Source organism: Musa acuminata, chromosome BXJ2-6 (assembly GCF_036884655.1).
Source record: "Musa acuminata AAA Group cultivar baxijiao chromosome BXJ2-6, Cavendish_Baxijiao_AAA, whole genome shotgun sequence".
Lineage (NCBI taxonomy): Eukaryota > Viridiplantae > Streptophyta > Magnoliopsida > Zingiberales > Musaceae > Musa > Musa acuminata.
This window is the reverse complement of record NC_088343.1, coordinates 1,136,152-1,149,450: the sequence shown is the minus strand read 5'-3', so window position 1 is coordinate 1,149,450 and position 13,299 is coordinate 1,136,152. Positions and strand designations below refer to the sequence as shown.

Genomic DNA, 13,299 nt, shown 5'->3' with positions numbered 1-13,299 from the left:
AGCTGCGCATGGATTTTGCCTGGTTTGATGGTTCTACTTGCAGTCGAAACACCAGGGTAAGAAAAGCGAGTGAATGTTTCGGTCCTTCAAAACCATCGCCAACGGTGGGATGGTGAGAGTCGCTTTAGCCATTTCTTAAATCATCATTCTTTAAAAATATATTTTCTTTTAAAACTAGATTATATGTTAATATGTCAAGTAATTATTCTTCATCTTTCTCAACTTTTATAGAATCTAACATTTAAGTTGAATCTAGAACAAGCAAGAGCACATGGGATTGAAAAAAATTTTGATGATGATTTTGTCTCTTATATGATAGAAGATATATCAAGTTTATTTCAAGAAGCTATATGCTCTCTTAATGCTTCTTTCTACAAAGAGATGATAAACAATGAAATGGATTAGGGCAGATGGTACAATTAAAAAGTATAAGGCTAGTTTTGTTGATCATTATTTTTTATTAAAAAAAATTAACATTGATTATTTTAACATTTATGTGTCTGTAGCACGAATTACTATCACTCAGAGTCCTACTTGCTTTTGCTTCCATCAGTAAATTTTTTATTCATCAAATGGATATTAAGACTATCTTTATGTAGAGAACTAAAAAAATAAACATATATGAACTAACCCGAAGGATTTGTATGCAAGTTGATTTGATCTGACTCAAGCAAAAAAATTTTGATTTTATAATTTTATCTTTTAGATTTTACATTAATGGATATGATAAAATGATAGAGAATAAATTATGTAATTCTCTATATTTATGTTAATAATTTCTTAGTTCTTGCTTCAAATTTAGATCTAATCTTGGATTAAATTAATTTTTATCATTTTAATATGAAAAATGTTAGTAAAGTTGACATCATCTTAGGAATGAAAGTTCAAAAATCTTCTAATTCTATATTATTATCTTAATCCCATTATACTAAAAAAATTAGATATTCTAATTGCCATTTGTTTCCACTCCTTAAAATCAAAATGTTTATTTTGTTAAAAATGCTAATAATCTTGTAAATCAAAGAAAAATATACTTAAATCATTGAATCTCTTATTTTAGCAAGTATGACTAAATCCGGTATTTGTTATGTTATATTCAAACTTAGTAGATACGTTAAGAGTACTTTTGATTATCGACTTAACTTTGTAGGATATCTTTTGGTTGTTGAAAGTTATAGTGACATTAATTGGATTTCTTATTCTTTAGAAGTGCTATCTTGACAACCAAGTAAACTATCATTGTCAAAATACTAAGCTTGTAATACTTAACACCATTTATATTGAAATAGATGGCTTAAGAACTTAATTTCTACTCTTTCTATGATCTCAAACACTACTCCTATTTTTATTTATTGTGATTGCAAAGTTGTAACAATTTTTTATAAAAAAATTTATAAATACTAAAATGAGTAGACACATTAAGATTAGATAAAAATCTATTAGATGGTTAGATTCTTATTCTCTTATTTCTATATTTTATATTAAAATTAATTATTATCTAGCTAATTATCTTACTAAAGTTTTAAATAGAACTAAAGTTTTGGTGCCATCAAGAGATATGAGTATTTACCTAAAATATGCCTTCTAGTAGTTAGGAACTCAACCTCTAGGAGATATCTTGAAAGTGGTTCAATGTGATAATGACAAGTTAATTAGTTGGCTAAAAAGTATAATGGTTAATACTTTAGTATACATAGATATGGAGTTTATCTTTAACCTCATCGTTATAGTGATTAATGCTAAAAAAAACAGTCTTAAAAGAAATCCAATGTGACATTTTCTATGAGATATTACTCTATACGTATCCTTGGTAGGACCTCTCCTATATAAGTAGAATCCATAGATGATCGTGGCTAAGGATCTTGATAATACTTAGAATCTCTCGTAAATAATCAAGATATTTGTGTATGATCATTGATGTGCAACCCACTAAGCATACTTATGTTAGTTAATTAAAATTTGAATCAAAGGAACATAGTTCGAGATATTGTTCACTCATAGATGTCATCGGTCACACAATACAAGCATCGACAATATTTTATTTTTTAATAATTTTATTTTTTTATATTTATTTAAGTTATTTATTTATTTGAAGGGATTTTAAGTTTTTTATGGAGTATTATTGGAACTTTTGAAGGGGAAAAAACTAAAATATTCTTTCACTAGACGTTTAGGCCCACATAGGACAGCTGAAGGACTTCCTTCAAGAATTTTATTCTCCCCTCAAAGATTTATTTAAGAATTAATAGGTAAAGTTAACCATTTATATATTTATGAGATTAATAAAGATTGGACTTTTTACCTTAGAAAAAGGTTGAAGATGAGATTAAAAGTGTTATCACACACAAAGATTATCTTTTATAATAGTCGACTTGTAATTGCCATGGTTATAGAGGACTAAGCATAATTAACGAGGTTCAAGAAATATTTTGTTTCGAATTAAGGGATAATATAGTAGTCATGATCCACTTATCGGAATCTAATAATAATATTCATCCTATCAATGTGTTATTTTAGTAGTAGTAAATGCCATGGCAGAACAGCTAAAGAAAATAAAGGCTGTCTTTTTCCGTTGTTGACTATTAAGGATAATTTGCATTAAGCACAACTTAACATTTGGTCTCCAATTCGAAGCGTGCCAAAATGATTTGAGTCTATGAGTCTATATCTCATTGTACTTTTACTGAAAGACCCTCATTCTACTGCAATTTATAATATGGTACCTGACTTCTTCCAGTAAATTTGAATCGTCTTTCGTAAGGACCAAAAGCTCTCATCTCCTTCTTCTCCTCGATATGTAGACCTTCTCATACTGTTTCCAGTTGATTTGGGATTCTACTTTCCATTCTTGGAGGAGTCCATTTATACTTAACATGAAGAGTCACAAATAAAGGAATAGTGATGCATCGCTACTACTTGTATACACCAAATGTTTGGAATCAAAAGCATCTGTTTGATTCATTCAAGGAAATCATCACTGTCCTTTTTCTAGCAGTTTCATATGGTAGGTTATATTAAGGGATTTTAGGTTTTTCTTTATCCTCTCTAGTCTTATGAAAAATCTTAAATTATTTTTTATGATTATCAATCGGAATAATATATTGAGATCGATAAGTGTTTTGGGATTCCTCAAGCTACATCATAATGCTAATATGATAAGGAATGTTAATACAGAAAATAGTTCTCGTGAAGAAAGAAAACTCTAGTAATTTTGATTTGATTCTTTTATAAATATCTCATGTATCTTTGAGTTTTGATCAGAAGAGAACAAGATGTACTTAACACTATTGGGCTCTTGAATTTTTCTTTATAATATCTAGAAAAGATAAATAAATTCTTCGTAATTTATAAGAATTTAATTTTTCTTTATAGATATAAGCTAGATTTACCAAACCACATTATATTTTACATCGAATAATGCTTTTTAACTTGTTGATATTTGAGTATTCTTTTGATTTTAAAATTTTCCTCTCATTCTCCAATAAGTAATATAATATAAGAGCTTAAAAGATATTGTGATCGGAGATTCAACAAGAATATATGACAAAAGGAGCGTGAAATAAAAGTATTTCTCTTTAAAATGTGTAGAAGTAAATAAAATACTCATTGAAAGAAAGATTATAGGGATTAACAAGTATTTGAGATTCCGTGTCCTAATAGGATAAGGAATCCTAACACAAAGAGTTCTTGTGAAAAAAATAAAAAATCTTCATAATTAGGGTTTAGTTCCTTTATAAATATCTTATGTAGTCTCCGTAAAAAGAACGAGAGAAAATAATATAAATTCTTCAAAATTTATATGCTTAAATGAGGATAGTTCAAGGTCATGTAATTAATCTCATACGATGAAGAATTTAATTCTTCTCTATGGACATAAATAAGATTTGTCGAACCACATTGAGTCTTATATCTTGGGAAAATTTTTCTATAGACATCTTCGATTACCTACAAGGAGAAATGTGAAGCACAAACAATGACGCATTTCTTTGTAAAAGATGTAATGATACAGTGAGAACCAAAATCATCAATCAAATTAGAAAATTCAACCACCGAAATACTAACCTCATCTCACAAGTCTTATTTGCGGAGACAGTCAGTGCCTGTTATACATGTTGAGTGAGCAACAAAGTGTGTGTGTGTGTGTGTCACCATTCATCACGAGATGTAATCGATCCAGCTCCGTGGACATAGAGAATCGAAAACACCCACTGAGACGAAAGAGGCGCATATTCCCAGCCCAAGAGGTCTCTTCTTCCATGTCTCAAATTAAACTAGCATGATTCAGTTGATTCCTGTCGTCTCGATGAGTAGCAAACCGAGGAAGTGTGGTTTCCATATCATTGCCAAATCATGGACGGACACAAAGGTTAGACAGATTAATCTTGAAGACTGTACTTTGAATCCGCTTCACCGCAAGCTAACCAAAATTACCGATAGTAACAGAGACAGGTAATCCAATTAAATCAAATCAATTGTGAAGTTTACTGATATTAACATAGCAACAAAGACGACCATTGTAGGTCACATAGTTAAAGGTGTTTTCAGCTTGACTCGTAAGGATTAACAATACATTTCTGCTTATATTTTCGATGGGTTCCATTTTGGAACAATATCATCGTCATCCATAATGGTTAATAGTAAAACCATAAAGTCATTTATGTTTGATCTCAAACACTACTTCTTTTGTTTTTATCCATTAAGATTGCAAAGCTGCAATAGATTTTTATAAAGAGAAATTTATAGATACTAAAATGAATAGAGGCATAAAGATTAGATAAAAATATATTAGATGACTAGATTCTCATTCTCTTTTTATTTTTATTTTTTATTTTATATTAAAATTAATTATTATCTAGTTGATTGTCTTACTAAAAATTTAAATAGGACTAATGTTCTAGTGTTATCGAGAGAGATAAATCTTTGCTTCAAATGAATCTATCTTCCGATCCGATGGTGAAAGTCTAACCTCTTCGATAGAAGATCCCTCGGAGATATTCAATGTTCTCAATAATTTTTGGTTTTCGTTTATGTACATTCAAAGAGTCTTCCTCTTCTTTATTCACATAAAAGCGTCTTTGCTGCTCTCAGATCACTATCATTGGTGTGTAAAGGAACAAGATTTTGTGCTTGGAAAGCTTAGCTAGAAAGCGACGCCTACAATTTTGTGTTTGTAGAGGCATGATTTTTGTTGTTGCTTGATGAGTCATTCAGCACAGGCCTTTCCCCTTTCTTGTCCTTTGGTATATTGGTTTGCAACGATCGACGTCTCATCGAGACAAAAGCAAGTTAAATTTAGTTCTGTGCAACACCGAAAGCCAGTGAAAAAGCATGCCGAATTGGAGGCTTTGTGTCATCGATCATCCTTCATTTTTTTTAGAAAGAAAGCATCGGGTCTATTGAATTTTATGATCGTGTGGGTTTTTGGTGAGGACTTTCGAGACCGGAAATCTATGAGCTGATGATGATATCTCTCGAGCTAGCGGAAGGTGGTTCCCCACTTTTCTTGTGATGAAGTTTAGAAGCTGCCTCGGGATGCAGTCAGTCAGTCAACCATTCAGGTGATTTCCGTATCCATACAAGGTTTATGCGTTGACTTTGGTGTCCAAACAAAAGAGAGACATCTCGATCGAAGCTGAAGCCCTCCTCTCACATAAAAGGTGTGTGCAGTTTGCATGGTAAGGCTCGCCGACAGAAAGAATGGTTTACACCGATCATTAGAGCTTTTCTGCTATGGGTTTGTACCATAACCTCAAGGAGAAATGATAGGCCTACTGCTGATTGCCAACCAATGGCTGCTTAGGTGCCCGGCCAACCAATGGCTGCTGAAATGGTACAAGGCAAGTGATCCCATGAAACATGTTAATCCTGCAATTTTAGATTTTTGTTGCCATATTCTCAAGTATCTCATTTTATATTCCAAGCTTTCTATCGAGATTTTACATTTTGACTGGAATTCTGCAGAGGAGGCTACCGAATCAAACACGAGCAGCCAAAGCGAAGGTAATAGTTGCATGAGCCATGCTTCAAACACACCCATGAAGCCAGGGAGGAGTCGGTGGCTGTACGTCGAAAAGTTTATCGTCTTGATACGTGTTCCTGTCCGGGTGGCTTATGACCTTAGTGCACTTTGGGTTATCAGTTACATCTATAAAGAGAAAGAAAGAGAGAGAGAGAGAGAGAGACTTCTCCCATCCTCCTCCTCCTCCTCCTCCTCTACCCTTGGTTGGAATCTCAACATAAGCCATGGCAGAGAAGGTACATCGATTATTCCCTCCTCCTCCTCCCTCCCTCCCTCCCTTCTGATGCCTCCACATGTATACTCTGCTAAATTACATTTGCTCTTTTGTATCCAACGTAAATTCTGCGTGTCGGGAAAAAAGATGTGATTCTTTCGGGATCGACTCCGTGCTGCATTTTTGTTTCGCGAGTTATTTAGATGTATCTTTCCTTTGGTTTGCATTTTGTTCGCTGAAATTGGTTTGAAGGACGAACTTTTTGGCACCGGTTCAGCTTTTTGTTAACTTGTTGGTTCCATAAATTATTTGTTCTTTGCATGTTGGATCATCGACATGCTTGGTAGACCATCACTTGTTTGTCCCATCACAAATCGAGTTCTGCTGATTCAAATTCCGAATCGCAATTTCGCTTTCACTAGAATTATACCCGTCCATGTTGTCTTCCTTGTTGAACTCGAGATATATATCTCACCTAGCAGCACTTTTATTGCCGTTGTTTATCATCGTAGATCTCCACAGTAATCATAAAGGTCGATCTGGACTGCTGCCTTTGCTCCAAGAAGATTAAGAAGGCTCTGTGCAAGCTCCAAAGTAAGCGTAAGCATAAGCATGCATGCCTCTCGATTTCTCTCTCCACCACTGTCATGCTTCTATCCAGCTCACGGTCGTACTTATGGCGTCCTTGTGTCTTGCGTGGAATTCATCTACTTGAGAGCGATTCAAGATCCAGTCTATCGTCTACGATGAGAAGAAGAACACTGTCATAGTCTCCGGCCCCTTCAATCCCGAGTGCCTTATCAAGAAGCTCTGCTGCCTGGCCTGCAAGGTGATCAAAGACATCCAGATCAAGCCGGACGACCCGCCACCACCACCTCCTCCTCCTCCTCCGCCACCTGAACCGGCCCCTCCTCCACCCGAACCGGCTCCTCCCCCACCAGAACCGGCACCGCCTCCACCTGAACCGGCCCCGCCAGCGCCCGCCCCCGAACCGCCAGCGCCAGCACCTGAACCGCCTCCAGCGCCCGCGCCCGCGCCCACGCCTGCACCTGAACCTGAACCGGCGCCAGCGCCAGCGCCCGCTCCCGATCCACCACCGCCTAAGCCTGAACCGGCTCCACCGAAGCCAAAGCCGGCCCCACTGGCGCCGCCGCCCGAGGTACTGGTGAAGCTGCCCCTGTGGGCGTTCCCGGCCCCGGTGTGGCCGGTCTGTTGCTACCAGCCGTGTCCCTGCTACGAGCCGCGCCACGGGTGCTGCCGCTGCTGCTCCTGCGGCCAGGTAAGCGACGGTGCACCGCCGCCAGCCGCAGTACCGCCGCCGCCGGCCATGTACTACGGTCGCCCTCCGTGTTACGAAGCAGACGGCTACAAGATCGTGTGCGAGGAGGAGCCCTACTATGGCTGCTTCATCATGTAATTCCCTTCACATATATACGTTCCCATCCTGCGTTCTTCTCAGTCGTCGCACGATGTTGAACCATAATAATAGATGGTGATACATAAAAGGGTGGGTGGGGGGTGAATAATGATGATGATTTCATCCTCCTATATGTTTAATATTGTAAGAACGCTTAAATAATGTTGAAGCATTTCCCATCTTTATCGATCGAGGATATCAAAATAGTTGGTGCTCTGCGATGTGCTCGCCTCGTAGCCTTTTGTCATGAATGATGCGCCGGCGGGGAAGATCCACCGATTGCGGCTCCTCTGTCTCGATCAAGACGGGGGCGATTGTAAGAAATCTCAGGATGGTGCTACCCGAGCGACGGGTGGGTCTTTTCCTTTCTTTTGATCTCTTTTCTAGGTAGCATGAGGAGGATGGGATGGAGATGTGTCGCCTACCACCACGGTGATGACGGTGGCGATGGCGACACTGGTGGTTGTATGCGTTGCCTCGGCTCCATTGTCGTCGTCTCCTTTGCCCGCTGTGGGACCGAGGGGGATGAGGAGGTCGCGGCCCAGGAGCCATGTGCTGCGTGCGGATAAAGCTGGACTTCCATACGCCCAAGCTTTTGCGCTGGCAGACAAAACGACGGGTCGCTTCTCCGGCCTGGTTGCACCACCAAGTTTGCCTCTCTCATCAAGATGGCAATGTGATGGTGTAGCACTCGGCCACGTCTCTCGAGTATTATTATCATTACGCACACCGGGTGGGACCCTGTGGACGTGGACGAGCAGGAGACGTAGAATTCTATGGATGAGGATCGAGGAGGATCTTGTCACCCACAGTTTGATGATGGGTTTCCGTATCGGTTCTCAGCTTCCTCGAGGGTTGCTTCAAAATTACGATGAGAGCTTGGTAGAGCGATTCTCTCTGCGACCAATTTGGCATCCGGCCATTTCAATAACGCATGAATTGCATATAGTCATCAGATGTATGTAACTTTACGTTAACAAGCGATCTGACGTTATCCGACTGATAAAAATAACAATATTTTAATTTTTCGTATTAGAGCAATTTAGAACCCTTCGCCTGCGCTTAAACTTTTCCCGACATTTTCGATCGATTGGAACTCCGAGATGCGGGATGGCAGCCGAAGGCCTCTTCGATTTCGCCTCTTCGAGACGTTCTCGCGGGGCCACCTCTGCTTCCTCGATTCCCGTAGCTTCCAGAGAAAGGTCGTTGATCGATCCGATCGATCCATTCCTCTGCGCTTGCGGCACGCTCGTAGCCGAGTTCTTGGCGTCTATTTGGGTTACAAGTTGGAGACGTTCGATGTCCTAGGATTTCAAGAATCGCGAGATCGACGGCCTTCTGCTGGGATCTCGGGGCCGTGAAAGATGATCTTGCCTTGAGGTGAGTGCTCCCTTTTGTAATCTTTATGCTCGATGATGGAGAGCGGCATTTTCTTCTCCCTCGTGAACATGGAAAGTTGTGCTGCTTGGGAAAACGATCGCCCGTCGGTGGGACAGCTCAAGTTGCCGAAACCGACAATGGAAGAAATTGCCCCAACGATCATGCATCTTTTAGCAAACCTGGTCAAGGACCACAGAGATCGTCCTTTATGTGCACGATTGCTCCCTGTAGCTCCAGGTGGTTGTAAGCATCCTCGCCGAGGCGAAGGGAATCAACGGATCTCCAGACCGAGACTGAAAGGATCATCTAGGGAATCCAGTTCTGCCGGGTCAAGCTGATCTTGGGTGAATAGGTGCAACAGAACGGGTGGCCGATACTGAAAGCCACCTGTGACCAAAGCTCATTTCGTTGAAGCCTCACCGGTGGTGGCCGCTGAATACAGTGGGATGTCATGGAGGAGCCCGAGGAATTCGCTGGTCATATTCTATTCGGTGAAGAGGACCATTATATGTTATTTAAACGCTTACTGAAAACTAAAGTTGGTATAGGAGTGAAGCCCATGAAATGCCCTTAGCATTATACTTCCAAGTTGGTGCCCTCTGATGTGAGCTCTAAGGTCTTTGCTGGTTACTGAGAAGATTGGCAATGTGGGTTATTCCCTTAATTGGAGTGTTTGAGTGAAGATCCATGGGGAGGAGGAGTTTTGTTCGTTTGATGAATATAATTAGCACACTACAATTTGGACTACTGTTTACTTCTATCTTTGCAAGAAATTTATTATTTTTATTCTTCTTGTGCAAGTTAAATATGGTCTTCTTATTCCTTTTGGTCTTTGGTGGGGGGTCATTTTTGTTGTGCAAATGTTTATGCAATATTGAGTTGGATACGAATTTGGTTGTGATCATAATCTGGTTAGCATACATGTAAGCTAGAGTCTTTGAGAAGTTGAGGGACTATGAGCTAGAAGCAGATTGTATGCTTCTCTTTATATCGTATTAGCTATCTTATAGTCTACGTCTGTTGTATAATTTGGTTCTCCCAAACTTTGTCCCATGTCGAATAGCTACTTTTCTTCCTTTGTTCTCATTGTTTTATAAGCCATTAACTTTTGTTTTCTCTACAGATAATAAGGGAGCATGAGTTTCTTCAGGACAGGTTACCTCGAAAGCATTTTAAAGAAAGGAAAACAAAATTACTAATCCTTACAGCTCAATGCTTGTTGAGAACTGGTCGGTCCACAGGTAAATGTCCAATGAATTTGTTATTTAATATTTTCACAAGAAACTTGAAATGCACCCATAAATGAGTGTTATCCATATGCTCAAATGCAGGTGTTAGATATAAGGGCCTAAGAGATTTGATCCTGTGTATGCTTTGCTTGAAAGACGGAACTGCTTTTGATGATAAGTTCAATTTTATGACTGACAATAGAATGGCGGCATCAAACATACGGTAAATATGGAATTATAAATTGTAGATTAACTTAATATTGCGTCTTTATTCTTGTTTCATTTGTCAGTTGGAATAAGCTTCTCTCCTGATTCAGTTGACTGCTTCTATCAGTATAATGATATCCTAATGTTGAATGTGTTAACAACACTCATCTACTAGTTTTGGAGGTTCACACAATAACTTGTAGATTGTCCAATAAAAAATATCGTATTTTTATAAACAACTGCTTTCATTTTTGGGTTGTCTTATGAGAAAGTGACTTATCATGTATATTTAATATTGTCATGAATCTTTGACTTGTGAAATTATTGCCAAAAGATTACTACATTCTGCGAGGATTTCTGCGTGATAAGAAGCTCGAGTCTTATAAGATAGCATTTTCCTTACCACACAAAAGGAAGGGCACATTCTGGCTTGCACAAAGTGAAAATGTGAGGAGCTAGATACTCCACGTACCTAAAGGGTGACTTTATTCTATCTGATCTCCTCTACAGAAGAAAACAGTGATTCACTAATATGCAGTCATGTCAAAAGTGACAATCTGTTCTGAGCTCATGTTGGATAGAATCTAGGCACTTTCTCATCTGGTTCTTCCATCCAACCAGGATAGAACTGTCTTCAGCTCTTGTGGTTCTTCTGTCTACACTAGGCGAGATGTTTGTCAGTTCATCTCATGACTCATGGGTTACAAGCTGATCTACCTCTTCAACGAGACAGTTGCTTTTAGATCATATAAAGATACGAGAGCAACATTCTGTTCTGCGCTATTGTTGGATAGAATCTAGGTGCTTTTTCATCTGGTTCTTCCATCTAACCAGGAAAGAATTGCCTCTGGTTTTCAGCTATTGTGGTTTCTGTCTACTCCACGAGAGATGTTTGACGGTTCATCTTATTTCTCATGGATTACAAGCCAATCTACCTCTTCAACATGAAACGGTTGCTTTTGTGATGATCATATAAAGACATGAGAGCAAGATGGGACAAATTGTGTTGGCCCAAACTCCAAAGAATGGTGGAATTGTTGCCCTTTTGATTGTTTCCCCCTGTTGTTTTCTGCACTTGAAGTGCCTTCCTGCTGCATCTGGTTTCCAATACTGTATTGCATTCATGTGTTTTTAAGACAAACATTACTCTTATTGATTTTGTTTTTATGAAAACCTTTATGTAAACCATATGCTACAATTCATAGATCGTTAGATTTATGGATTAATTTTCTCTTTTCATCTAATTTTGCTGATGCTTGAAATTTGATACCAGGTGAGGCCTTATTTTTGCTTGCTTATACTATCTATGTGTTCGATGACATCAAGTTGTATGCAAAGAGAAATGGTTGAGAAGCATAGCAGAGCAGAGCAGAGCAGAGCAAAGTGGTTACGAGACAACGACAACGCCACATGGTGGTCCGTTGCGTGAAATTTCCTCCTCCCTCCTTGAGAAAAGGTTGCGTCCTCCTTGCTTCGACGTCATCGATGTGGATGGCTCAATCATGTCACTCCCATTGTAAGTGGTCTTCTCTCCTTTCCTCGAGCAAATAGCATTTATTTCCTAGTAAAACTCGATCTATCTTTTTGGTCTTGTACCCCCAAAACGGCGTCGGCCGTGACTTATTGGACGGATGTTAGTGGAAGAGACGAATAACATGGCCGGTGCTGCTTTGGCCCGTATAGTTTAGTTTTCTTCGGATTCTCTCGAATTCATTTCTCTAACATCTCGAGCCTTGGTGATTAATGATCTTAAAGGTTAAGGAATCTGTTGTGAGTATATGTATAATAATTTATAATATTTCAAGATTAAAAATGAAAAATAAAAAGGTCCACTTGATTGATGAGAACATACAGCTTGGAAGAGGAGCCCTACTGTCCGTCTTCATTCACTACCTAACGTGCTACCGTGTTGCCTGCCTTATCCAAGTGACCAATCTTGTAGGTCGTAAAATACTGCGCTGGGGAAGTAACAAGAAATGACAGTAAATGCGAGAATATAACACGTGGACAACAGTTGTCAACCATGTCATCTATCTAACGGTGATATCCATCGGTTGTGATTGACATTTCAATCTTAAGCAGCCGACAGACATATTATGTCGGGGCCAAATTTATAAAACTCTAAAGTACAACATCGATAAGAGATTGATACAACTCTTCCACGAGATAGATCGGTCACGTGATGTTTAAAAATTGATTTAATATGTTATTATTTTACATATCTCAGATTAATCATTAATGATCGTATTAATCATCATAATTTTAAATCCAACAACCATGTACTTACATATTGTATCATACATAAAAGGGTGGGTCGCTCTCGAGTCACACAGGCTAATCATCATTTCTATGACTCCATATTTGATCCATCGCATGTCAATTTAAATCAGCAATTCTTTTGACACCTCGATCGGAGATGGTTGATTCTGAATATTCCCGTTGTGATTCTTCACTGTATTGCTTACTTACTGTGTGCGGAGAAGGAAAACCACGTGCAGAAACATGTGCCATTTTGTGTAGTGTCTTGATATAAAACAAACAGTTGCCGTGCCAACTGGGATGTGCACACATTATCCATTTTGTGTAGTGTCTTGATATAAAACAAACAGTTTAATATATATATATATATATTTATATACATCAGAAATATCAGAAAAATATTGTCGTGATAGCAGCGGAACTGTGGAACCAGCAGTGGAGTAACAGGCAGACTCACCAATTCGGATCGAAAGCATAATGGAAGGGCCCACGTAACACGTGATGGTGGGCCAACATGTGGTCGTCGGCTCACGAATTCTAGTGACAATCTTAAAGCCACGTGTCTAGCCCACGT

The 13,299-nt window shown here is 38.7% G+C and overlaps 1 protein-coding gene and 1 long non-coding RNA gene across 4 annotated transcripts; both read left to right on the top strand.

Moving 5' to 3' along the window:
* The first annotated feature begins 6,102 nt into the window (after positions 1-6,102).
* Positions 6,103-7,839, top strand: LOC103986545 (uncharacterized). The gene is made up of 3 exons (XM_009404560.3): positions 6,103-6,255; positions 6,746-6,827; positions 6,950-7,839. The coding sequence occupies exons 1-3, from the start codon at positions 6,244-6,246 to the stop codon at positions 7,648-7,650; spliced, it is 795 nt and encodes a 264-aa protein (XP_009402835.2). The 5' UTR covers positions 6,103-6,243; the 3' UTR covers positions 7,651-7,839.
* Positions 7,840-8,470: 631 nt separating this feature from the next.
* LOC135614120 (uncharacterized) lies at positions 8,471-12,158 on the top strand. 3 transcript variants are annotated; one of them, XR_010487440.1, is made up of 5 exons: positions 8,471-8,608; positions 8,687-9,030; positions 10,154-10,271; positions 10,362-10,482; positions 11,740-12,158. It is a non-coding gene; the product is annotated as an uncharacterized LOC135614120 (long non-coding RNA). The 3 variants fall into 3 exon arrangements; XR_010487439.1 differs by lacking the exon at positions 11,740-12,158 and adding an exon at positions 10,801-11,710 and having other exon boundaries at positions 8,472-8,608; XR_010487438.1 differs by lacking the exon at positions 11,740-12,158 and having other exon boundaries at positions 8,473-8,608; positions 10,362-11,710.
* Positions 12,159-13,299: the final 1,141 nt, after the last annotated feature.

What these genes read in the sequence shown, in the direction of transcription:
- LOC103986545 (XM_009404560.3), top strand. An exon ending in GGCTCTGTGCAAGCTCCAAA is followed by an intron (nt 6,828 to 6,949) that starts GTAAGCGTAAGC and finishes CATCTACTTGAG; the next exon opens with AGCGATTCAAGATCCAGTCT.